This window comes from Malaclemys terrapin, chromosome 2 (genome assembly GCF_027887155.1).
Source record: "Malaclemys terrapin pileata isolate rMalTer1 chromosome 2, rMalTer1.hap1, whole genome shotgun sequence".
NCBI classification, from domain to species: domain Eukaryota; kingdom Metazoa; phylum Chordata; order Testudines; family Emydidae; genus Malaclemys; species Malaclemys terrapin.
In genome coordinates, this window is record NC_071506.1 from 230194533 (window position 1) to 230220088 (window position 25556).

Consider the following 25556-nt stretch of genomic DNA (forward strand, 5'->3'; position numbering starts at 1 on the left):
AATAAATAATTAAAAGGACAGCCAATTATTTCAGCATATGTTGATGCAGGTGAATGCTTGTGCATACTTTTTTTAACTTTGGTTACTTGAACAGTTGTTTAAACATAGCTAAAATAACTAATTTAAAGCCAGATTCTACCACCTTTTCTCTGTAAGTAGTTCCACCGATTTCACTGACATTAATGAGATTACTTCTGGAGTAAGGTGTTATTCAGTGTGAGTAAAAGTATCAGAACTCAGTCCTGAGAATATATATGGATAGAATTTACTCTGTAACAATGCCTTCTTATGATACAGCTGATTGATTCAATCCTATGCCCTGATCCTCATGTGTGTACAATTCTGCCGGTGTGTGAATAAAACAGAGGCCCAAGTTTGCATCATCAAAAATTGAAGATGGTAGCTTGCTGTCTGAGCATTCTTTTATTACTATATGTAAAAAAAACAATTAAACTTTAAGACCTCATTCTAATATGCTACCTCACTCTGAGGAGCACCTTAGTGTACAAATAGTTCTATTCACTTCAATGGGGCTGTTTGTGGATTAAAGCAGTATTGCCAATTTCAATAATCATGAGCCAGGTGTCCCAAAAACATGAGACTTAAAACAAAATGGGGTTCTCTTTTTTGTGGTGTGTTTATGAGCCCTTAAGGATCATGTTTTCAAGATTTTCTGCACAACCATGTGGACTACAAATTTATGTTAAAAAAAATAATATAAAAGCTGAAATTCTCACAATCTCAGGATTCCAGGGGCTGGGGCTTTGAATAAAAACAGCATATATCATGGGACTCAGGATAAAAATCACAAAAATTGGAAACAATGAGTCAATTGCTTCTCAGCATAAGCCAGTGTTTTAGAATATGGCCCTTAGAAATTTAGTCTTCCTTGGAATTACTGGACAGGCATTGTTCGTAGTGACCTGAAGAACAGTTCTGTGGAGCGCTAAAGCTTTTCTCTTTCACCAAACAGATGGTCCAATAAAAGATATTAACTCACTCACCTTGTCTTTTTCATGTATAGGTACTGAGTAGAATATATTTTGTATGAAAAAGGATGGAATTATGGTACGAACAATCCGTGACACAACCACTCAATTCCTCGAGGATTAAAAAATACAACCCCAAGACGTTTGTGCCACTCAAGCATTAGTACACCTATGTGCACATATGAGTATACACACATACACACCACAGATGTACACACACTGACATACACACTGATACATGTGCTTGCACGCACTTCTATGCAATCCAAATCATGTTTTAATGGAGGCAAATACAAATTCCACTTCTTTTTTCTTCTTGAAGTATTAAAAAAATGGTGGTGATCTCATTAGCTAAACTAACTAAAGCAGATATGAAAAAGAACTATGTAACTGAAAGGCCTCTGTTGCTGCTGTTCTTGAAATAACACTTCAGTCTGATTCTGGATAATGGGCTTTTAATAAAAATATCCACCAAAGGAAAACAATTAAACAATACATAAAGCACTAGGGCGCAATCTAGTGGTTCTGCTACAGTCGGGAGCTGTGGAGCTGTTCCAGAGGTGAACATGTGGATATATATATATATGTTTATTTATTTATTTACAGGCTATAGTATAGTTATAATAAATTATCATAAAGAAACAAAATTTTAAATTAGGGCTGGACAATTACACAATAAACCAGTGTTAGTGCAGGACTTTACATTCAGACCTGAGGTTTTGCCTGACCTAAATATCACAGATATTTTGACTATCAAGAAAAATCCTCTATTACCACTTTTTCTATTTAATTTCTTTAAGGACATATCAGGTGATATTTCTTACCTCTTCACCAGAGTATTCAAAAGGCTGGCAAATTCATTCTCCACACATCCCTATTCTTTCATCTTTTTGGCCTGACAGAATTTGGAAAATACTAATAATGCTAAAAAAGCTCAGGTACATTCCTGCTCTTTGAAAACCATGGACATACATGGCTTAGGGTTTTAATCAAATAGTTTTTAACCTGAACCCCATAAACTTGACACATGCCATATTTTATTATCCTTTCTCCCCTACCCCCTAGTAGGCCATGTTAATAAAAGAAACTGCGTATCTGCAGGAAAGTAAGCCGACACTAATTAATTTATATAATGAAAGATTTCATTTCTGTAGTTCCAGTAAGTTAAAGGAGCTTCATCGGCAATTTTAAAACGCTAGTGCAGCTAGGGAGACAAGAAGATTTAGAGTGTTTTGGTGAGAAGTTGGGATTTCCAAATAAAAATACACAAGGGGGAAGAACAAGAAATCACAGGATATAATCACTGTTGCCACTTTTAGTTTTATGGTAAACTCTGAAGTACAATAAAACGATGAGAGGCCATTTTTGTACTGTTTTAAATGACTCCCTTCTCCATTCCTTATCCAGAGCAGGGGGAAAAAAAATAAAAAACTCTCCTCCTACCCACCAATGCAAATCTAAATGTGAAATGGCACTGGTCCCTCCGGAGTTCTTCTGATCCAGAGGAAATGTCAGGAAACAAAGAAAACAGCACAGCTCCAAAACTTACCACTCACACTTCCGAAAAAGTTACTAGAAAATATCAGTCCTCATTCAGGACAATTGAATAAACCCCATTAGAAGCTAATACATTAAGCTGTTTTGAGAGAGATCATTCCAAACAAGCATTTACATAGCAAAACAGCTATGCATTTTAAAACCTTCTCTTTCACAGGTGCTTTGTCCAGTTACCTTTACATTTTCCCCAAAACATTTTCTCTGGCAGAACACACATGAGAAATTTCAGTTGAAACAGTTTTATTTTGATGACTATAAGAGAAGGGGGACAAAATTAGAGATGCAATGGAAAATCAGCTGCCACTTTTAACTTCTGAATCACAGCTGAAGTTCCGGCATATTGTACCTAACAACACATATTGCTTATGTGGCTATTTTCCCTTTGCACAAATTCATCTGCAAAACTCACTCCTGCAATGCCTCAGTATGATGATCCACAAAGTAACTAAATTACATATTTTTAGCCTGAACAGAGGTGTGAATACTCTGACTGTAGAGTTATTTGTGACTCCTCTGTACTGTCTTTCTAATTTAGGGTTACTTTGTGCAATTTACACACAAACCAGTATACGCATCTCATCTATTTATTCTGTAAACGATTAAGGATTGGGACTATCTTGTACCATGTGCCTGGCACAATGGGGCTCTGATCTCAGCAGTACATACAACAACACTGATTAAAGATTATCTAATAATAATTTTCAGAAGAGGAATTTTCCTCTACAGAGGGATATCCATAGTGGAATTGATTACATGTAGTCACCATACTAAAGTCCTAATAGTTCACTTTATTACCATGCTTCTAAGTGTAGCTAGGGAAAACACTATCTGTTGTCTCATATTTTATTTTATTATTTTATCAGAAAAATACTCATTCTCAGCTAGCAATTTACGCGGCATTGTAGAATGGACATATTACAGTACTTATTAAATAGTACCATAATAATATTGAAAATATTATAAAACCATTATATAAATCAATAGTACGCCATCATGTGGCATGTTATGTTCACTTCTGAAAGAGAAGGGCTTCAGAGGTGGGTGACAGGTTTTAGCTATATGGGTAATTTGAAGAGTCTGTATTATTCCATTACTGGGGCTAAAAAAAAGTCTGACATCAGATGCTAAATTTCTTGAAAGACCCATTATTTAATTAGTTTTAAATATCAAACTAATTAATGGATTTACTTGTAAATTCTCAGAAAATTCAATCTATTCTCAAAGAATAAGTGCTGCATTTTTAGGGGAAAATGCTATATTTCTCATATCTAACAAAGAGGATGGGTGCCTGCTTTAAGTGCAAAACTCAGCTCAACCTTAAATCTGAAGCCACAAATGGCATCTCCATAATACCCAGCTATGTGCTGGTCAGCCAAAAGGTCTGAAAAAGGTAGTGAAAGTACAAATATACTTACTTCATACTGACCAATAATTTAGAGCAATATTTCCCAAACATGAAAGCTGAACCTCACTCCACATATAGGAAAATTAAACCAATCACTTCAATCTTTCTAGGTTAGCAGGGTAACATGGAGGAAACTAGCATTGCCACTATTCCTCACTCTGTACTTTTGGAAAACGCTGCCTTAATGAGATTCTCTTCTTCCTATGAGTGAAATATCCTGAGAACTCTGGGGTTAACTAAATTATTGATATTATTTAACACCTGGGGCACCTACTTTTAGGTAGTTTTGGAAAAATGAGGCACCCATGAAGTAAGAAACTAAATTTATGAATGGATACAGACATCTAAGTACTATTTTAATAAACAATTAGCCAATTTACATGTACAACTGAATAAATAAGAAAGAATGTTAGGCCTCATATTTATCAAAATCTGTCCCTCAATATTATTAACAGTTGTGTTTTAGTGGAGCCAAAACTAGTAAGCATAAAATAAAAACTAGTTGGTGGAATGAAAACTCTGAATTACTTTCAATATCAACTTTCCTACTTGTGTTATAGAAAGCTTTTTCCTTCTGCCTTTTAGCATCAAGCTAAATTTTCCACTTATCTTTTTGTGGTCAACAAACCAAGCACTTCAGTATGTGTTAAACTTAACATGAATAACCATACAAACAACAGTCTTAGCAGAAACACAAAAGAAACTAAAGGAAAAACATTTTCTTTTACACAGTAGAGCATTACATTTTCAAGACAGCTGCATACATTTAAAACTTTTGTTTGCATTGAAAAAAAGAAGTGATCTGAACTCTATCTATGCTGAAATGTGTTTTTGTTTTGTTTTGCACATAAATGAGTATCTGTCAGTTTAAAGAAGTGATAAAACAGCATGAAACCAACATGGCAGCCACAAGCCAGCATGGTGGTTTTTCACAGAGTTCATAGCACTCCCATGGGAGCCACTCATCCAGCACACTTTTAAAGTGACTGCTCTGTACCAGGCTTCTAGCTCATCTGCAACTGGGTTCATGGGTTCTTATATGTGGAAGGTGGTTTGTTTTCATTTCTTCTGTGAATACTAATAGGATTTTCCTAGGCTGCTTTAGAGGAAAGAGATTGAGATTTACTCTTGTTCAGCACTAAGAAGACGTATTAATTGGATTCATCTGGTGATAGATCAGCATATAAGATGAGATATGCATTTGTGGGTGTGAGTTCCTAAAAACAGATACTTTCAATGTCATGAGTGTAATGCTTTATGTAGGTATCACTGAAGGCCAAATATCTGACTATACACAAAAATCTAATATAAGAAAAAAGGCTGGTGTCTGTTTCTATGGCCATTATTGTTTAGAAGGGCCTCTGTTGTGAAATTAGTGGTCAATCAAACAATAATGGACACTACGCCATAGTTGCCAACATTTCAAAAAATGTGCCTAGGGCAATTCTGGGAAGAAGCCAGAGCTCTGAGGGCTTTTTTTGTATTATCGCTATTGGAGGGGGATTTGCTTCTACCCTGTCACTGCCTTCATTCTGTTGGGTGGCACCATCTTGGTCCTCTGTGTTGCTCAGATACCTCTTTTTTTTTTCATTTGTCAACATCAGACCAGTTGAAAGCTGATGCTCTTTCTATGGCCTCTTGGTCCTGGCTTTGGCCCTGTCTGTCTGGGTGTGCCAGCTGACTGCTGCTACTCCAACATTGCTTTGGTTTCATCTCTATCAATGTCCTGAGTCTGTTGCTACTTCATACAACCAGTCCCACTGTAGCTTGTATAGTTGCCTTTTCCCATTGCTTTTGGACTATATGACAGTTGGACTCAGACCTGCTCACCAGTGTGTAACAGCCTCAGGTCCTCGGCTTTGTTGTAGTGAACTACCCTCTTAACTTGGCATTCTCTTAACTGCTTCTGTTTACCTGTTCTACACTAGTGGTTGTTATTGTTTTGATCCTTTCCCTGAGCATTTAGCTGCCCTTGCTATTTGGAGGTATTTCTCTAAGGATTTCTCTGTTTCTCTCAACAATCATTTCTGTAAGCTGAGAACTTGTCTTTAATTAGGTAATATTTAATGTCACCAATGTGGATGTAACCTAAGAATTTATCTCCTCTTCTGCTTCTTGGTTTCAGGTAAAAAAAAAAAATCAGTATCTTTCTACATTCTCATTCTGTTTGGGTCACAGCACTCATCAAACACCTTTATCAGCTGTTCCAGTCTTTCAGGCATTATTCCAGGCAACAATATCTTCATGAAAACCTGGGGGGCTGGGGACAGGCATTTGGGAAGAGCAGTGAATTGATAATGAGTCTGGTTTACAATAAACCTGAGAAATCTTCTGTGGCCTCAGAAGATAGAAATATAAAAGTAAGCATCCTTCAAGTCAAAGGCAGATCCAGGGAGGGAATGACGGAGGCCAGGAAGACCATGCAGAACCTCCGTTTCTGAGATATCTGTTGAGGCAATGCAGGCCCAGGATCGGATGAAGGAAATAATGGAGTAAAACACCTTCTCTCTCAAGTTTTGAGGTATCTCCTCTACGGCCCATCCATAGGAATGTCTGCACCTCCTGGGCAAGGAGGGTTTTTTTTATTTTTTTTTTTAAATGGAGATATCCCATCTCCTAAAACTCGAAGGGACCTTGAAAGGTCATCGAGTCCAGCCCCCTGCCTTCACTAGCAGGACCAAGTACTGATTTTGCCCCAGATCCCCAAGTGGCCCCCCTCAAGGATTGAACTCACAACCCTGGGTTTAGCAGGCCAATGCTCAAACCGCTGAGCTATCCCTCCCTTCCTCCCTGCTGCTGAGAAGGGTCCATGAAGAGCGACGGGAATGGAGTGGGGGGGAGGAGGGGATAAAAATTGTGTGGTATAACAAATCACCACAGTATTTAGCATCCAGTGGTTCAATGTTATACAGGACTATGCTAGGCTGAAGTGGGGCAGTCAGTCCAAAAATAAAGGGAAGGCAGGATCTGAAGCAGGAACCCTGGGGCGCACCTTCTAAAGGCCTGCTTGGGCCCACCAGAGTACCTATGTGATCCTGACTGTGAGGTTGAGGTGGACGGAAGGAGTTGACTGCACTTGTAACCTCTCTCTTTTCTCTTATAGGGGTCCTGTCTTGGAGGCAGAGCTGAGAAGTATGGCGGCTACTGGGGCCTGAAGTGCTTCCTCGAATCAGATGGAGTACACTGGACTCAACATTCTCAGCAGAGTCGATGGTGCCACCATGGGACCAGGGATGGAGGAATGGCCCAACGTGGGTCACACTCCACCACCTTCCCCTTGCTTGCCTTTCTTTGGGACCAGCGGGCGCCCTCTGTTGGTGCACTGCTTTTTGTGCTTCTTCCTTGGCACCAGGAATGGAGAGCAGTGCCGGGATGTGCACAGTGGTGGAAGAGCACTTTGCACTGAGGCTGACGTGCTTAGTGCTGACTCCGAGGGGCTTAGTTCTGAAGCCGGTCTAAGACCCGCTTCCATTAGGATAGTCTTAAGTCTGATCACTGTGGCCTTCTTTGTGCAAGGTTTAAAGTCCCAACAAATTTGGCAGTGGTCTTACATGTGAGATTCTCCCAGACACTTCAGACAACTGGAGTGTTGGTCGTTCATGAGCATAGGCTTGCCATAGGAGGCACAAGGTTTGAAGCCCGGGGACAGGGTCTTGCCTGGCCTAGAGACGAAGGGAGCCCCTTAGCAATAAGGGGAGGGGATACAACTATACACATTAAAAGTATTTTCAATATCTACACTAAAACTAAACTATGAAACAGAGAGATAATCACCTTGCCAAAGGAAGAGGAGATATTCTAGCAACTGTCACGGGCAATAAGAAGGAAGAGGGTGTGGGGCCAGCAGTGCCCCTTATACTGGTGCATAAGCATGCGGCACCAGAGGGTATCAGAGCTGACCCAATGAATACCACTGAGGGAAAAATCTCTGGCAGCAATCTGGCAAAACATCTTAGGTGTGCACACACCTAACGTGGAATGGACGTGAGCAAGCACTCAAAGAAGAACTAAACTGGCTCTTTATTAAGACAACTATATACAGAGATGCTGTAACTGCAGCTAGCATTCGAGCAAAGAGCACACAGACTGACTTTATGGTGCCTCGTCCAAACTCCTCCTTCCTGAAACCTGTGTTCCTCCCTCCAAATTCCATTCAGGTTGCTATATTGACAACTATGCTAAACCATCATCACAATTAGTACTAATTGTATTCATGATGGCAGTCTCAAGAGAGAGGCAAAGACTACTGAGGCAAATAGACTAAATTATCCTCTTATTCTTAAAGGAATTCTATACAGGGAGGGTTTGAGGCACATGGCTGTGGTATTGAAGGGTCACTTTTACTACTACAGCTGCTCTTTTATCTATCATTTTAGATAAATGGAGGACATCAGTATCCATTGCAAACAATCCCATTCTGTTCATTAGCATCACATTCACAAAAAGAGTTTCAAAATAAAATAATAACAACAACTTTAGAACAATGAGAAGTGGTATCCACATTATTTGGACATAACTATGGGTTTTAAATGAGTTAAGCTGCCTACATTTTTATGTGACGGCATAGTAGTAAAATTAAATTTATAAAAGTCTGGGTTTTTTAAATCAAAGTTGGGCACAAGTTGTTATTGTATGGTTGCAGACTTGCTAAAATTATTTATTCTTTAATAAATAACAATAATATTTTTCTTTTTCTAAAGTTTGCCTTTCAATTTACTGCTCCAGAAAGGTACTAGTTTGCCAGCCAGGAGACTGAAGTCCTCTGTTTAGTCATGACACTGGCACAGTACCGACAGGAGCAATACAAGCTTCTCCACAGTGTTCATGAATGTGCCTTAAACTTGACCTGTGGGGAATAGATTTAGGCTGGACCATTAATTTCCTGTCTTTGCTGTCAATGATAAGTATGGTGGTGGTCTCTGTGATGTAAACTTCTACCCATTAAAAAGGGCTGAGACCACCAACTCATTTCACTTAAGCCATAATATGGTAACAATTTCACTCACTACCAACCTGGGCTGGAGTTGAACCAGGAACATAGAGGTGAGAAGCACTATAGCCCAGTATTAGTCCTGAGTCAGCCAATCTCCTGGCTTTTATAAAATCTCAAACAAAGAACAAGACTGACCTTGGCAACAGAGTAAATGAAACTTTTAAAGGAGTCAAATTTTGGGGCCTACCACCTTGACAATGTCCCTTGAAATAACTGGCTGTTTGGTTAGACTGTTTTAAATAAGGCAAATGATGTAAGTAAAAGTAAAACCCATTTTACAAAAACAGATTGTGATTTTCTTAGCTATTTCTATGTTTGGGGTTTAGGCTTTGAATTCAGTTGTGTGATGTCTAAATACAAAACCTTCTTGGATACTGTACATACCACTTCACGACCACCCAAGAGTGTTACAGAAAAAAAAGTTTTATATGTTTGTGGTATATTTGCTTTACAGTACAGGTTTAGAGTTATATATTTTAGATATATCATTTCAAATTATAAGTCTTGACAGGGTCAGAGGTACAAGTTAGTGGTCTCACTGCCATTTTTGAACTGCAGCCATTACAAATTGAAGCCTGGTATTTCCCAGCAGTTACAGTTTGCCCAGTCTTGACTGGCTATTGTTCACCAAGCCCTTCCACAGCAATAAGACAAAATGCATTCTGCTTTACTGTGAAAGGAAATGATACATGAAATGTAGGGCTGCTGAAAGTGAGTACAGTACGGCATGTTTAGGTTCTTTCTCCTCTGGCCCCATGAAAATAGATTATCAAAAGCCAATGCTTCATGGCTGAAAGAGTGATCCATTTAGAATGAGATATTTCAATGATATTATGATGCTTCACAATTACTTATTTTAAAGCAAATAATACCTTATTGTATTGCATAGAAGATACCATTCTTGGCCAAATCTATGAACTTTAGTGGAAGTTTTACCTGAGTAAGGAGTGAAGAATTTGGCCCATATTATATTTTACTTGGTATTTTCTATACTTCTATACAATTACAATTAGGTTAAAACTAAGTATTTTTCTTATGCTGGGTAAAATTGTTTACATTTAATAGTGGTAGATGTGAGGAGGTAGATGTAAAGTTGGTTTACTGCTATCATATAGTAATGATGTTTATCAGTGACTGATTAAATCATCAAACATTTTCTTGTATATTTTGAGCTGATGGCCAGAACAAGTAAATAGCTTGTTTATTAAATAACCTATAATGTTTCCGAGAATCATTAATTTTATAAAAAGTCTAGTTTTATATATTTTGTAGTATATTTGCTATATCGTGCAGGTATAAAGTTGCATATTCTTGATACAACTTTTCAAATTGCAAGTCTTGACAGAGATCAGAGGTAAAAGTTAGTGGTCTTGTTGCCATTTTACTTAAACAGTTATTTTAAGCGAGTTCCACCCGGGGTCATTTTTTACGTCTTTCAGGATTACTATAGTTGTTACTTGTGTGAGCTTTCACTCTACTGCCAGTTTTGGCACTTTTAGAAGGAAACAAGTACCAACCTGAATGCTGTTAGGTACTCTACATCTCCCATGGGGGGATCCAAGCCACCTGTCCAAGCAATATTTACATTATATCCTTTGCCAAGGCCTCTTCCAACCTGAAAAGACAGGGGAAAGTGCCAAAGGAGGAGGGGAGCAGGAAAAGGGGAGACGAAAAAAATAAGAAAACATACAAATGTGTGCTTTTGAAACAAACATCAAACACCATGTCAAATCAGCCCAGTCTTGTTTGACAAGGACTGTTCTGGGTTATACACTTGTTCTCCACTGGTCCTCCAGTCCCTATGGACAATTTGGTAATCTGGTGTAATTTAAAGCACCAGCGAAGGACGAGAAAATTAGGGGTAATCATGCAAAGCAATTACCTGAAAGATGCAAATAAAAATGGGTCTCTAAAGAAATAAACCTAACCTCATTTGGGGCTCCACTGCCAGGGAAGAAGTTGCCTTCATCATAGCGATGGAGGGAAACATACAGGATGCTGGGGTCAGCATAAAAAGCCTGCTGTGTACCATTGCCATGGTGAACATCCTAAAGGGGAAATTAAATAGATGACAAATGCAATAATGTCCAACTCGGTGAGTAGAGATAAGTTCTCTCTCTCTCTCTCTCTCTGTCTCTTCCCCTCTCCCTCCACCACCCCTATACTTCCTGAACTTTCAGGCAAATTACTCTTTAATGCACTCATTTTTTAAACTGGCTTCTAAAAATCAGGAAACCACAGTGAGCATGCCCTGGAGACTCCAGATGAGCAGTCATTGAGAAATCCCAGTCCTTTTGTACAATTAGATATTTATACACCGGCTCTTTGTACTCCTTGCCTCAGTGATGGAATCTAGCATCCTGTTTTATGGAGGAATTTTATGACTTATTAACTGCCAACAGTTCATAACCCCTCAGGCTTAATTAACTAGCCTCACTGGCCTCTGAAGAAAGACTAATGTTTAAACTACAAACTAGTATTTTGCAGAAGGATCTACGGTTTACAGAGCATTTTCGCAATTCTTGACAGAACACTAACCATAAGTGTGTTCATTGATTTGCCAAGTTCCACTACTGAGGTCAAAGGCTTTGCGACCAGCTGAGTAAATTGGCTCTCTTGAAACATTCAGTTCAGTTAGCAGTCCCTCAGCAGTTAGATCCACATCAAAAGATGCCAGATGCAGAAGGACTTCATACTTCATTTTTGCAAAATCATGACGGCAACAGTAGACATAGCAGTATGATCTCATTAGCTATTAAATCATCTGGCAGAGAAGAGCCAATAGTATGGTGCCTTCCACAACCGAGGAATGACCATAGCCAATTTGCATATTTCAAACATAATATAACAGTCCAAACACCAGTGCACAGGAAATCTCTTTCTTTAAATAAAATATTTTAAAAATATTTAGAGAATGAGCATATGATAATGGATAATGGTTTAAACTTTTCAAATTTATTTTTTGTTTCTTCACAGTTGTATCATTGTACAATATATGGTTAGATACATATGGGGTTTTATAAGCGAAAAGGGAAAACCCAGGTGCATTGTGATGGAGGAAAACTGAAGGGTTTTTTTTTTTCCTAAACTTCCACATTGAAGCTTATAAGAGACTGAAAGATTTCAGATGTTGATTCTGCTTCTTTACTCCATCTGAGTAAAAATATAGATTTCAAAAAGCTATTCTGCAAGGAGAGTAAACAAAATATTTTGAAAAGCGACCCTAATGCCTTGACTGCATTTTCATTGCAAATGAGTGTCCTTGGGTCTGGGCTGATATATAGTCTTCAAAAAATATTTTATTCAAAAACTCAACAAAATTGCCATCTGTTCATCATTCATCTATTCACTGTGATCTCTAGGCACCAGATACAAATTAAAGGAGCATAAAAATAAATTCTATAAAGGCCTGTGCTCTCCACTCTTAAGTCGGCTTCTGCTGTTGTGGGTTTTGATTTTTTTAATATGTTCTGGCTCTGACAATTTTTAAATTATAGGAATTAAAATAGACACTTGGACCTTTTATATGCTTCTTGATCTTCTATACTGCAAAAATAATTTTCTATTGTAAACTTAAATTTTGCCAATGAAAATAGTCCAGAAATGCCATTGAGTAGACAAAGATACCTGAATGGTAAGGATAGTGTATTCTACTATTAATCAGTTATATGTTTTGAGTATGGGCTCGGTTCTGAGCCTAGCCTTCTTGGATGAAATGTAGGACAGAAACTATGGATCAATCCAAAAATTGAGATTTATTCATTGGAAGGAATGAAAAAAGGAAAGCAGAAAGTGAAGGGTTTTTTCTGTGGTGTAGATGTAAAAAGAAGAGGAAAATTTCAAAATGAAAAACAAAGAAGTTAAAATTATATATACAAAAACAATTCTGAACATTAAGGAATGCACTGGACTGAATATCATTAATTTTATTATTAATTATTATTATTATTATTACAGTAGCACCTACAGGTCTCAGTCAGATTGGGGCCCCATTCTGCTAGTCACTATAAACATATAGCCCTGAAGGTCAATTAGAAATCTCAGGGTACAGCTACACTTGAAATGCTACAGCAGCACAGCTGCAGCGCTGCAACTATACGGCTGTAAGTATAGACACTCACTGCATCGATGGAGGGATTCTCCCATTGCTGTAGTTAATTCATCTCCCCAAGAGGTGGTAGCTAAGTTGATGGAAGAATTTTTACATAGACATAGCACTGTGTATACTGCAGATTAGGTCAGCATAGTAACATTTTTCAAGGATGTTGATTTTTCACACCCCTAACATCTGTGATTCTATGTTATCTTTCAGGTGAGACCATTAAGGCCAATTCTCCTTTGCTCTGAATGGACAGTAGAGCTCTCATAGGTAATTAGTTACATTTGGATTGTGGCTTTGCCTCTATGTTCATAGAAGGGGCAATACGTCGTTGCATTGACCCTCGAGGAGATCAGAGACCAGACTGTGCCTGTTCCAGGGGTGAAGTCATCTGTGCAAGCCCTCCGTACCATCTCAGCTCAACAGGTTTGTGGAGGAGATCCAGAGTGGAGCTGAGCGTTACTTGCTATTCAAAATTCAAGCTGGGTTTCTTAGTGGAGACTGATCAAATAGGCCTCATGTTTATAATTCTCTTCCCGGACTGGATGACTATATCACTTATAAGCAGATCACCACTGCAAACATCCACAGAATCTAAACTTTGCATAGGTTTGCTAGGAGTTTATAAACTTAAAATTCACTTCATGCTAGTAAATCCTAATCACCTGAATAACCCCAGCAAATGGACACAAACCACAGTGGAAGTGAATTTGTTCACAAATCCTGATGAGTTTCTGCAGAAATATGTTTACGCTATTCTTTCTCTCCATAAGTGCATTCTTAAACCATAGGGTAAAACTTCTGATTAATATTGATATTCTTGGAATAGCTTTCAAATATTTCTTTTATACTTATTTTAGCCATATATTTCTTCATTTGCTATTTCTCTTGCTCACACTCTCCCCTCCCCCCTCTCTTTTTCCTTAACTACTAGTATGCACACTTAACTGAACAAAAGTGCTAGATGGTAAGGCCATGACTTCACAATAAGATTTAATTATGAGTGCAGATATGAACAAGATTTAGACTATTAAGCCATGCACTTCAAAAAACTTTTAACATATTTTGTCTTTAAATCTTTTATCACCTGCAAAAATTAATTAAGTGCAGATGTAACAGGTTAGGTTTTGATGCCAGGGTTCATTTCCTGTCTATGCTTTGTCAGACAACCTATTACACCTCCTCATGAACTGTAGGCAAAACAAAAATGGTGCTCATAAATCAACATTCCGCTTTCTTTGGGCTGTGCATTGGGCTGATCCTTTAAGTATGAAGCAAAGCTCCAATTCATTATTCATGAAAATAATATAGACAACATGCCAAATGTCATCTGTATTTAAATACACCATCAGTTAAACAAATTAGAACTCTATTGTGTAAGAATGCATTCTATTCAAATGCTAGATTAATCCAATGAAGTTGACTTTTAATCATTTCGCTCTCCTGCAGGGAATCATCCAAATCTGGCATATATGATTTGAAAACTTTTCAGAGAGAATGACTTGTTGATTTGTTTTAATAATATCAATGTTACTCAACAAGCAGATGGGGGAAGTGGCCAATTTGGTTACCAAAGCAACAGCATTCTTTAAAGCATATCAGACTATTTAAAGTCTGTATTCTGTAGGGAAAAGTAAACTTGGGTTCTGTTGGGTTATTTTAACAGTGGAAGTATCAATTCATTTAAGGACCATAAATGTTGCCCTGATCTGTGCCTTCTTCTCATTAAATTGCAGTTAACACCATTAAAGTGAAACATAGATGTTTATAGTTTCAGTACTGCCATCCTGGCTTTAATGAGTTCCCAAATGCAAAGGAAATACATGCCTTTATTTCTTGTAAGTATTAAAAGCAGGAAAGCCTGACGTACAAATATAAATTCATTATCTTTTATCTAGATGCACTGAAAGTGTGATGCTTGCCAAGAATACATACCATATCTACAATCAATATCTTGCCTATATTTAGCTTGTCTCTCAAGTATTTGGCAGTAATTGCAACCGAATTAAAAAAGCAGAACCCCCTGTGGAATAGAGAAGAACAGAAATAAGAAAGCAAATCAGTCAGGAAAACAGTTATAAATAATGTTCAGGGCATTTAAAAAAATGCTATAAGATCTCTGAAGCCATAAATCTGCTTCTGGGAGTACCTAGAAAGCCTTTTCAGTCATCTGCTAACAATTAGAGTTCTTCAGAGACATACACAGTGCAGGTGATTGCCAGTAACCCTAGCGCTCCAAGATGGGCAATATTCCCTGGTACTTACATGGCTGTTGATTCTTCAGCATGATGGCCTGGGGGCCTTACAACAGCAAAACCATTCTGTAAGAACAAGATAGGTTTTCAATTATCAGATTTTTTTTTTTTAAAAAGCTGGTTTTTCTGTGTAACACAGCACAGCAGGCAAACAGAATTGGAATCTACCAGAGGCTCTTGAGCACGTTTTGCTGCCCCCATTGCCCTTTCAGAGAATTAGCAGAAACAATATATGTGATCACAGCTGCATATAGATCATGACTTAAAGAGAAGCAAAGAGACAGGCTCTAATATAGCCAGGATAAGAATAAGATATTTTGGAGCTGTACAGCACCTCACTGGCAAATATACACAATAGCTATTGTTCTGTACGACACAAGCATAACTGATTTAAGTCCAGAATCCATAGCTGGTAGAGAGAAAGTATCACTGATCCATCACGTGAACATTTGATCCAAATTAAATTGCTCCCTGTCGATCCGTTTCAGACTATAAAACAGTAGAAAGGAAAAAAGCCTTGATATTTACATACAGTGGTTTGGAAATGTTGGCTCTACCTTCTGTGTAAACTAAATGATAAATTTACACTCGCACACAAAAAAGGCAATTCCTAAGAGTAGAAAAGGAGGACAATGGAAATCTCATTCTTCTCCAGTCTATAAATTAAGCTTGGAGGCCTGCCAAAGCTTGCAACTTTATTGAATTCCCTCCGTCAATTTCTAACACACATTCTGGAGTTTTATAGAACATTTTCATACGCAGCAGCTATCAGAAGTAGTGATGATCAAGGAATTCCTTAACCTACAGATTCACTGCAATGCATCATGTAAAAAAAATGAAGTCCCCCCTACATGAAGCAAAGGAAAGATCTATAAATCCTTGCAAGACGGCTGCTGTTCAAAAATGTAGGCTGGATAGTCATGAAAATAATTTGCTATCATAAGGAAAAAACTGTTAATCAAAACCTGGGCCAAATTCCACTCCCTGTTATACCAGTGTGAATCAGGAGTAACTCCATTACTTCAGCAGATTTACTCTTAGTTTACACAGATGTGACTGGGAGCAGAATTGGACTCATGTGTTCAACTATTGCTTTATAACCATAGCCAATGGAGATTAAAAAAAATGACATTCTAATCAATGCATAATTCTGGCAGCCAAACCTCTATTTTAAGTAGTCAACAAGGAGTGCCTCAAATCCCTCATACAAAATGCAGCAATGGATTTTAAGAAAATACTGTAGACTACATTTTAAGAAAACACTGTAGAGTACTGTTGAATAGATATGCCTTTTATTGATAAATTATTCTAATTAGAACTAAAGAGGATAGTTAGGCTGCAGAGCTGCAGTCCTTATCCAGGAAAACAACTATGACAATCGATGGACCTGATTGTCCTTTCACTTCCACAGGTGTAAATAATGAGTACCTACAAGTAAATCAAGGGAGTTACACTGATGTATGTGAGATCCATTTTCCTAGACAAAAGTGCCATTGAACATATAAATAGCAGTTGCCTTACTGAAGGCTAATTTAGCAGCCAAGCAATCCTACAACAGCATCTAATATAACCTGTTAAACATAATTCAAGAAGCCAATTACAATATCTTCTAGAGTCTAGACTATTGTGTTATCCGTCTAAAGGGAACCCAAGGCAGCTGCAAAGGGAGTAGTCCTGCAATATACTGATCAATTCCACTGATCCTCATTTAGAGACTTCAGGGCACTCGGCAGCATCGCTCAATGTCATATCCCTCATTTGCATATAAATGTTCATACTTTATCAAAAAGAGACACACACATCAAATACGTGTGTCAGTTCTTAGGTATATCTCCCTTGGCAATTGAACAGAAATTGCCTGTAGATTGAATTCACCAGCAATGAAAACCAAAAACCAAGGCAATTACAAAGCCATTAGAGAGGAATATCCAGGATTGCCTATGCTTACCGGGTTTGCTGTTTTTCATAAAGCCTCAGATCTTGGAATCAGGTGATTTAAAAAAATAAAAAAAAGTTTCTAGCCCTCATAGTTTCTGAGAAAAACTCGAAAAGGTGACCTTTAAAGGCTCAAAGGCCAGATGGCAAATTAAAAGTACCCCAAATTTACTATTTTAAAAAAATCTCATCATTTTAAAGCCAATTTAATGGATTGTGGGGATCTGACTCATGATTTTTGAATGCTTAGGGTTGGCAATACTGAACAGCACTGGATGTTTAACTTTAAAGTCATTAGTCTGCTGATTGTACTTAATATAGAGTACAGTAAAGCAGAAGGAGGATGGACTGCATTTAGCCTATAGCCGTCAAACTGCATTTATACTGCTAGCTAAAATCTTGGTACTCTGCCCACATAGGCTTTTTGTGGCCTCTTTTTTCACAAAATATGTTTCACAGGCGAGTGTACCAAATTTCATTCTCATTCAGACAAATTCTGGGATGTGTTTCTCCCCTCTACCATTTGTGAAAATCTAAATAATATATACATTCAAGTACATGTAGATAGAGAACCAAGAGAACACATAGTCAAGGAGGCACCATTCATCAAATTATGACATGTATTTTGCTCTTTCAATACTAGAAAACAATTTGGAAATATCAGTGCAAGAATTATAGCTGCCCCTGCTCAGTTCACAGCTCATTATTATCTAACCCTATCAGCATTCCCAAAAGATCGATATAATTAAGATGATTATCTCTCAGAGTACATCATGGGGGTATCTAAAGGGGAGAAAATGGGACACTTTCCTGTTTTTGACAGCATGACAGATACATTGTATACTCCTCTCTTCTGTTTCTTTACTGTAGCAATCCACAAAGGCAAGAGGAATTGTTAGAATGATCTGTTTGGAGATCTAGTTTCCTTACCAGTGGCTAATTTTGGACATCTTGGGGTAGTTAACCCTGTCAGTCCCCTATGAGCATCCAAAATATCTATGTGACCTCTCTGGGGACTACATTATATATCCGTACATTACAGTGAAATTCAGTGCATTACAAACAGGCATTTGGGGAAATATTTTTCTTAGGAAAAAACCCTATGCTGGTGATCAAGCAGTTAATTTAATCTAATCCATATTGAGCAACACTGAACACTGATTATCAGCTAACACACAGTATTAAAAAACAACATTCATGCAACTGATAGAACTCCCTTCACACATCCTTTAGCTTCAAGCTTTGCACAAACATACTCTATATTAGCACAACTGAATGTCAACTAATTTATTTAGGCAATATTTAAATACCAAACTGTAAGCTCTGAACAGTTCTGGCTGAGGGTTAGAAGAAATGCAAAAATACAGAGTAGAGATAGACAGACTAATGAAGAACAATATGTTGAAAATGAAGTGAACACATACATTCAAAACATTTTATTTATTTATTTATACTAGGATACAGGAACCATTACATGTAAACTGACTGACATAAATGCACATTAAAGGAAAGATTCACATCTGTAGCATTATATACTTAGTTCTCTGGTTAAACCTAAATATAAGGAGTAGAGCTGCAACTAAGATGGTATTAAAGCCATGGCTCTCTCAACCTTTCCAGACAACTGTACCCTCTCAGGAGTCTGATTTGTTTTGCGTACCCCAAGTTTCATCTCACTTAAAAACTACTTGCTTACAAAATCAGACACAAAATACAAAAGTATCACAGCACACTATTACTGAAAAATTGCTTACGTTCTCATTTTTACCATGTAATTATAAAATAAATTCGAATATAAATATTGTACTCACATTTCAGTGTATAGTATACAGAGCAGTTTAAACAAGTCATTGTCTGTATGAAATTTTAGTTTGTACTGACTTTGTTAGTGCTTTTTATGAAGCCTGTTGTAAAACTAGGCAGATATCTCAATGAGTTGACATACCCCCTGGAAGACCTCTGCGTACCCTCAGGGGTATATGTACCCCGGTATAAAGTCTACACCTGCTCAAACTGGGAATGACAGAGGAGTCGTATATTCAAACTTTCAATTCACAGAAAAGATGCATTCTAGATCTATGTGATCCTGTCTCCGGGCTACTGGAGAGAAAAACAAGGAGAATTCATTCCCTTCCTGTACTAACATAAGTATTTTGCTCCCTCTCAATGCTATACATGTGGCTGGATGCCTACTTTCCAAAGAGTAGCTGGGAGATCAGTCATATATGCTAGCATTCTTTTCCTCAGTGTTTTACTTAATTCCTTGATGCTTTGCAACAGCACAATCGGACATCCATCCTGTTTCTGCTGAAATGGGCAGTCAAGGATAGTTTCCATCACATTATTGGGTTCTCTGCTGTTTAGGTACTGGTTGTCTGCACTGATCTTCTATGGTGGATCCACAGCATAATGAGGTAATATAGGCCTAAGAAGCATTTTGCCACAATGTGAATTTGTCCATTCACAGCAATGTGTGAGAACAAGATCATGGTTACTAATGTTCTTCTCAAATATCTTGTACCCATACTCAATGATTCATGTGTTTATGGACACATTCCTACAAAGTGCTGAATGACTTCTAGAGGTGCTGGGCACCATTAACTCTCACTGGCTTCAAAGAGAGTTTAGGATGATTGATAACTTGCAGTCAGGCCCTCAGAGGGTAAAATTGACTCAGCAGTTGAAACCACTGCCAGCCAACTTTGACTAGCTAATTGATAAATATAACTTTTGTATTAAAATGAATGGTATTTAGCATATTATGTCTTGTTACAAAAACTGTATAGCATTTGTAAAATATATTTATTATGGCAAGAAGCAGGGGTTCCTTTGGAAAAAAGACATTTGATCCTCTTTTGCTATCCTCAAATTCAGTACAAAACTGATACTGTATGATATTTATAAGCCCACTTGTGCAGTGGCTGAAAGTACCTTTCGGATCTTTACAAATTAGTTTCACATGACTTCACCCTACAGGACAAATAAATGCTCCTTGGAAAGTGTTCCAGTCATTTGCAGTGTCATGCATGCCACTGCATCCCAATGGGACAACTTGTGTGAAAAATCTAGCCCTATTTTTTTTGCAGGCACAGTTTAGCTGTCTAATTTTGAAAATTTAGCCTTCATTTTCTTTTATTTTGACTGTGTAAATAGGTAAAACAGTGTGAAGCGGGAACCTAATGCTTAACAATAGTAATATTCGAAGTGCCATTCTTGGTCATCCAAACATCCCTTTGACTTTAATGGGAGGGATTTAGTTCTGTTTTAACAAATCTTCTGGATTTTTACACAGTAATTAGGTGCACAAGGCTTCTGGATCAGGCCAATATTGACATAAGACACTACTACATTTCTCTGTTTAGACTGCACTAGTTGAGTAGATGACAAGTCCACCATGCTTTCGTAAATAAAATCCTATATAGTAGCACACTTTAAATACCTTTACTTTTAATATAGTTGGCCTATATGATTTAAAAAAAAATAATTTTATAGCCAGATTTGCAGCTTTGCAGGAGCTCCATTCAGCTAGCCGATGGGAAGAGGCAAAGGTGGCCTTAAGCCATCTTTGTGCTCCTCCAGTCTCTGACACTGTCAGCTCCCTGGCATAACATGGAGAAGCAACAGGGCTGCTCTAAGTCCCACCAGCTTGTAATAGTCCCTTTGAAACTGTTATCCTGGATGAGAATCACTGTGTTCCAATCATCCTGCTTCAGCATGACCCCAAGACATGCCATACATCATGGTGGAGGGAACACGAGTGTAAGAGGTGGGGGAATCTTCAGATGTTTGTTTAGGGTAGCTTTAAAGGCTATTTGCCAGAGCAGGAGCTAACAACTGGCCCTTGGGGTCTAAGAATGCTGAATACAAGAACTCATGATATTAACAGAGCATTACAAGCAGCATGTAGATTTGCCAAGGAAACAATAACAAACGTGTGGGAATGCCATTATTTCTCACAAAAGAAGTCAGCAGAGGCCAGAAACACAAGAAATCGCCATTAAACACGTAACTGTATAATGGAAACAAAGAGCAATGCACAGCTGCTTGTCTGCCTCCATGAGGAGTCTGTAAAGATGACAGCATTGGAGGAAACTGGAAACGTGGGACTTGTAGTCTAAGATGGCTATACCTGTGTTGCCCTGTATATTAACCACCCTAGTGAAAAATCAAATAAACAATAGGAAGAGGAGGACAGTTGCTGTGAAGGTCAAGTGAATAATTCAAGTTGTATTGCTGTATAAAATAAAAGCAATCATTTTGCTATGAACATAGCCATAATTACTAGGAGAAATCATCTAAGGGATGTTTTTGAATGCATTTTTTAAGAGACTAAAAGTAGAGTGCATAAAGGAAATGGTGTTTATTTAAAAAGCCATACTAGGCAATTATAGTTGCCAGCTTTTATTAAAACAATATAACAATAACTGCCAACAAAGCAATTATGATAGCAATTTACTCTGTTCTTGTCTTTTTTCTTTTCTTTTTTTAACTCAGTGTGCATAGATGCTGTTGCAATAGGCACAGGGAGAGATTTTTTTCAAAGGTACAAATGACAGTTAAGCACCTAATCCTGAGTGTTAGTGGGAATTGGGCACCAAACTGCCCTTTGTGCCTTTGAAAATCTCTCCTGCCATGGACATTAATTCATTCATTAGGAAGATGAGAGCTGGTGGCAGTAAGTCCATCTCAAATAAGTGGCTTGTGTTGTTGCCCTCCCACAGAGCTGGCCAGCAGAATCCCAAATGTGAGTGAACGGCCACAGGAGGAGGCAGAGCCAGGTTTACTAGGGACTTAACTAAATCAGTCTCGCTGCTGAAAAGCCTCTGTTACAGTGGAGCTGTGACTGGATTTTAAAACTGCCATTCCCCAGTGGAACTCCTTGGGCAGAGTAGCAGTGGTATCACCATCTTCCTGCTCCAGTAGGGAATGCACCCTCTGGAACAGCTATCCCAGGAGAAGGTGAAAATTGCATCTGCAGGGTAGAATCTGGCTCATTTTCTTTCATGCTTCATACCTTAACATTTCTTACTCACTTCAGTGTAGTTCAACAGGGATGTATTTGCATACATGCATTTCCCCTTTTGCTATGACATCTGAAGTTGCCTTAGAGAGCTACTTATCAGTAAGAGAGTATCAAACGAATACCTGCTAAAGTAAAACATGAACCATGGAGCAGTTCCTTAAATAATCAATATATAACATACTCTATAACTGCATATGTAACACATTAGGAAGATTAGTACAGATTAAGTTAATTTGTCATGTTACTAACATGCCTCAATCATTTTATGTGATATAAGAAGCAGAAATAGTATAGTTCTGTATACCCAAATGGTATAACTTGTCATATTACAAAGATGAGAAGAAAAAATTAAAAACATTTTCCCCAGTATCTATTATGGACATCAACACTCTTTCAAGTATCAGGGGGTAGCCGTGTTAGTCTGTATCTACAAAAACAACAAAGAGTCTGGTGGCACCTTAAAGACTAACAGATTTATTTGGGCATAAGCTTTCGTGAGTAAAAACCTCACTTCTTCGGATGCATAGAGTGAAAGCTACAGATGCAGGCATTATATACAGACACATGGAGAGCAGGGAGTTACTTCACAAGTGGCGAACCAGTGTTGACAAGGCCAATTCAATCAGGGTGGATGTAGTCCACTCCCAATAATAGATGAGGAGGTGTCAATTCCATGAGAGGAAAAGCTGCTTCTGTAGTGAGCCAGCCACTCCCAATCCCTATTCAAGCCCAGATTAATGGTGTTGAATTTGCAAATGAATTTTAGTTCTGCTGTTTCTCTTTGAAGTCTGTTTCTGAAGTTTTTTTGTTCAATGACAGTGACTTTTAAATCTGTGATAGAATGACCAGGGAGATTGAAGTGTTCACTTACTGGCTTGTGTATGTTACCATTCCTGATGTCCGATTTGTGTCCATTTATTCTTTTGCGGAGGGACTGTCCGGTTTGGCCAATGTACATGGCAGAGGGGCATTGCTGGCACATGATGGCATATATGACATTAGTGGATGTGCAGGTGAATGAGCCCCTGATGGTGTGGCTGATGTGGTTGGGTCCTCTGATGCTGTTGCCAGAGTAGATATGGGGACACAGTAGGCAACGAGGTTTGCTACAGGGATAGGTTCCTGGGTTGGTGTTTCTGTGGTGTGGTGTGTAGTTGCTGGTGAGTATTTGCTTCAGGTTGGGAGGTTGTCTGTAAGCAAGGACTGGCCTGCCTCCCAAGGTCTGTGAGAGTGAGGGATCATTTTCCAGGATAGGTTGTAGGTCGTGGATAATGCGCTGGAGAGGTTTTAGCTGGGGGCTGTATGTGATGGCCAGTGGTGTTCTGTTATTGTCCTTGTTGGGCCTGTCCTGTAGTAGGTGATTTCTGGGTACCCGTCTTGCTCTGTCAATCTGTTTCCTCACTTCCCCAGGTGGGTATTGTAGTTTTACGAATGCTTGATACAGATCATTTCAAGTAACACAACTAATTAAACTCTTTCATGATGATTGAAACAATATGGACATTACAACATCCCACTCTATCTGCAAATCAGCTGGTACCCAAGTTCAGTGCTTCCAAAGATATCTGACAAACTGTTCAGCACATTTTTTGCATCTCATGCACTTAATCTTGTCTGGCAGTCTACTTTATAGACTGAGGTGAGACAGTGGTTCAGAGACCAACACCATATTCAAGCATATGGGTCTAATCCAAAACCCACTGAATAGGTGGTCTCCAATGAAGTTTGAATCAGTCCCTATGTTCCTAGAATGGTCTTTTAAATAAGTTTTTTTCCCCTAAATTGTTTTTAAGAGATTAGGAGTAAAGCTCTTGTTGTGCTTCTCTTTAGCTTGTCTTGGACTGATTTCACAGAGTTTTATAAAGATGCTTTGAAGCAGAGGCAGATCTATATTCCAATCCATGTTCCGCCTGTCTTTTGACTAGTAAATAACTATGCGGTCTTCTGCTATGTACAGACCTCAATACCTTTCTCCCATGGTAAAGTCTGAACCAACCTTTTTCATGCTTACCTAAATTGGATTTTAGCAATGCATCTGAACTGAGGGTATGGGCAATTTAAAAAAAATAAATGCATTATTAAAGGGGAAAATGCACAATATATACATCTCCTTTTCAAGAGTAAGAAAGAAGGAGAATATTTTGGGACAAATTGTACTTACCCTACTCACATAAATAATATAATTGATTTTATGGTACTAGTTCCATGAGCATGGCAAGCAGGATCTGGCCCTGTATGACTTGAGCCTTGAGCAATATCAGTATCCAAACTTGTTTGGAATGACAATTTCAAGTTCAATTCCAGTTATCCAGAAATAGCAGCGAAACAGCACAGTAACAGTGACTGAATACAGCAAATTAATTTTGTTCCTGATGCATGCTGACATGTTCCAAAGCACCATCCCACAAAATGATACCTTTTTTGTTTCTGAGGATATTAATTTCAAACTGTTTTAATTCAGTTAAATGATCCCTGTCTACTAAGAGGGTAATTACGCAACACCCACACACCTGAAGATATGGGAAGGGGCTTGTGTTTGTTTTGGTTCAGTTTAACTGGATGTTCAAGATAGTATCAGACCTTGTCATCTTTTAACTGATTTGGCCTTTTTCTTGAGTGCCCTTGTGCATAATTGCCTCTTAACCCATGGAAACTTTTAAAACAATAGGGAATAACCAGACAAAATACAACAGTTCTTCACAGTTGATTGCAGAGGTCTCTTCTGTTTCATATTTGTCAAATTAAAAATATATGGTGCTTATGTGTTTCTCGCACAGAACAGAGTGTTGCAACAGACAATGTTGACATACTTAATGGATATAAAAAATAAAATGAAGAGAAATCCTTATTTTGAGTACTGTGCTTAAAATAATTAACTCCAACTTATAGTAGTACTTAATAGGGATATTGGAAACTGCAGAAAACAATATCAGAAATGTTCCTGTAGATTCTAAAGGCCCAGTTTTGCAATCTTACTCACATTGAGTAGTACCTAATTACAAAAGCCCCCCCCCCCCCACTGCAGAATTTGTACCCAAATTAGGCAGCCCCTTTCTTCAGCTACATTAGCTCAAGAATTTACCCTTTTCATAGCTATTAATTTTTGTGTCAATGGGAAGGTATGAAACAGTACCCAAAAAAATCCAGGGCACCTTACGTAACTAGGAAAGACACTAGGAGATTGCATTTTAACAAGACACTATCCAGTAAAACTAATATTGCAGCATCGAAAAGGTATTTTTAAGAATAATATTATTGATCAATCTGTAAACATATCCAATTATAGTATTAATTTACTTA

At 38.1% G+C, this 25556-nt stretch overlaps 1 protein-coding gene across 1 annotated transcript in view; it reads right to left on the reverse strand.

Annotated features, from left to right (window-relative positions):
* The window catches only part of HDAC9 (histone deacetylase 9), a 641420-nt gene that overhangs the window by 105027 nt on the left and 510837 nt on the right, over nt 1-25556 (reverse strand). The window contains exons 19-22 of the mRNA XM_054020255.1: nt 15309-15364; nt 14979-15066; nt 10873-10992; nt 10462-10559 (exon numbers count right to left, since the gene is read on the reverse strand). Of these exons, the coding sequence (XP_053876230.1) occupies nt 10462-10559; nt 10873-10992; nt 14979-15066; nt 15309-15364 (362 nt within the window). The remainder of the gene's footprint in view (nt 1-10461; nt 10560-10872; nt 10993-14978; nt 15067-15308; nt 15365-25556) is intronic.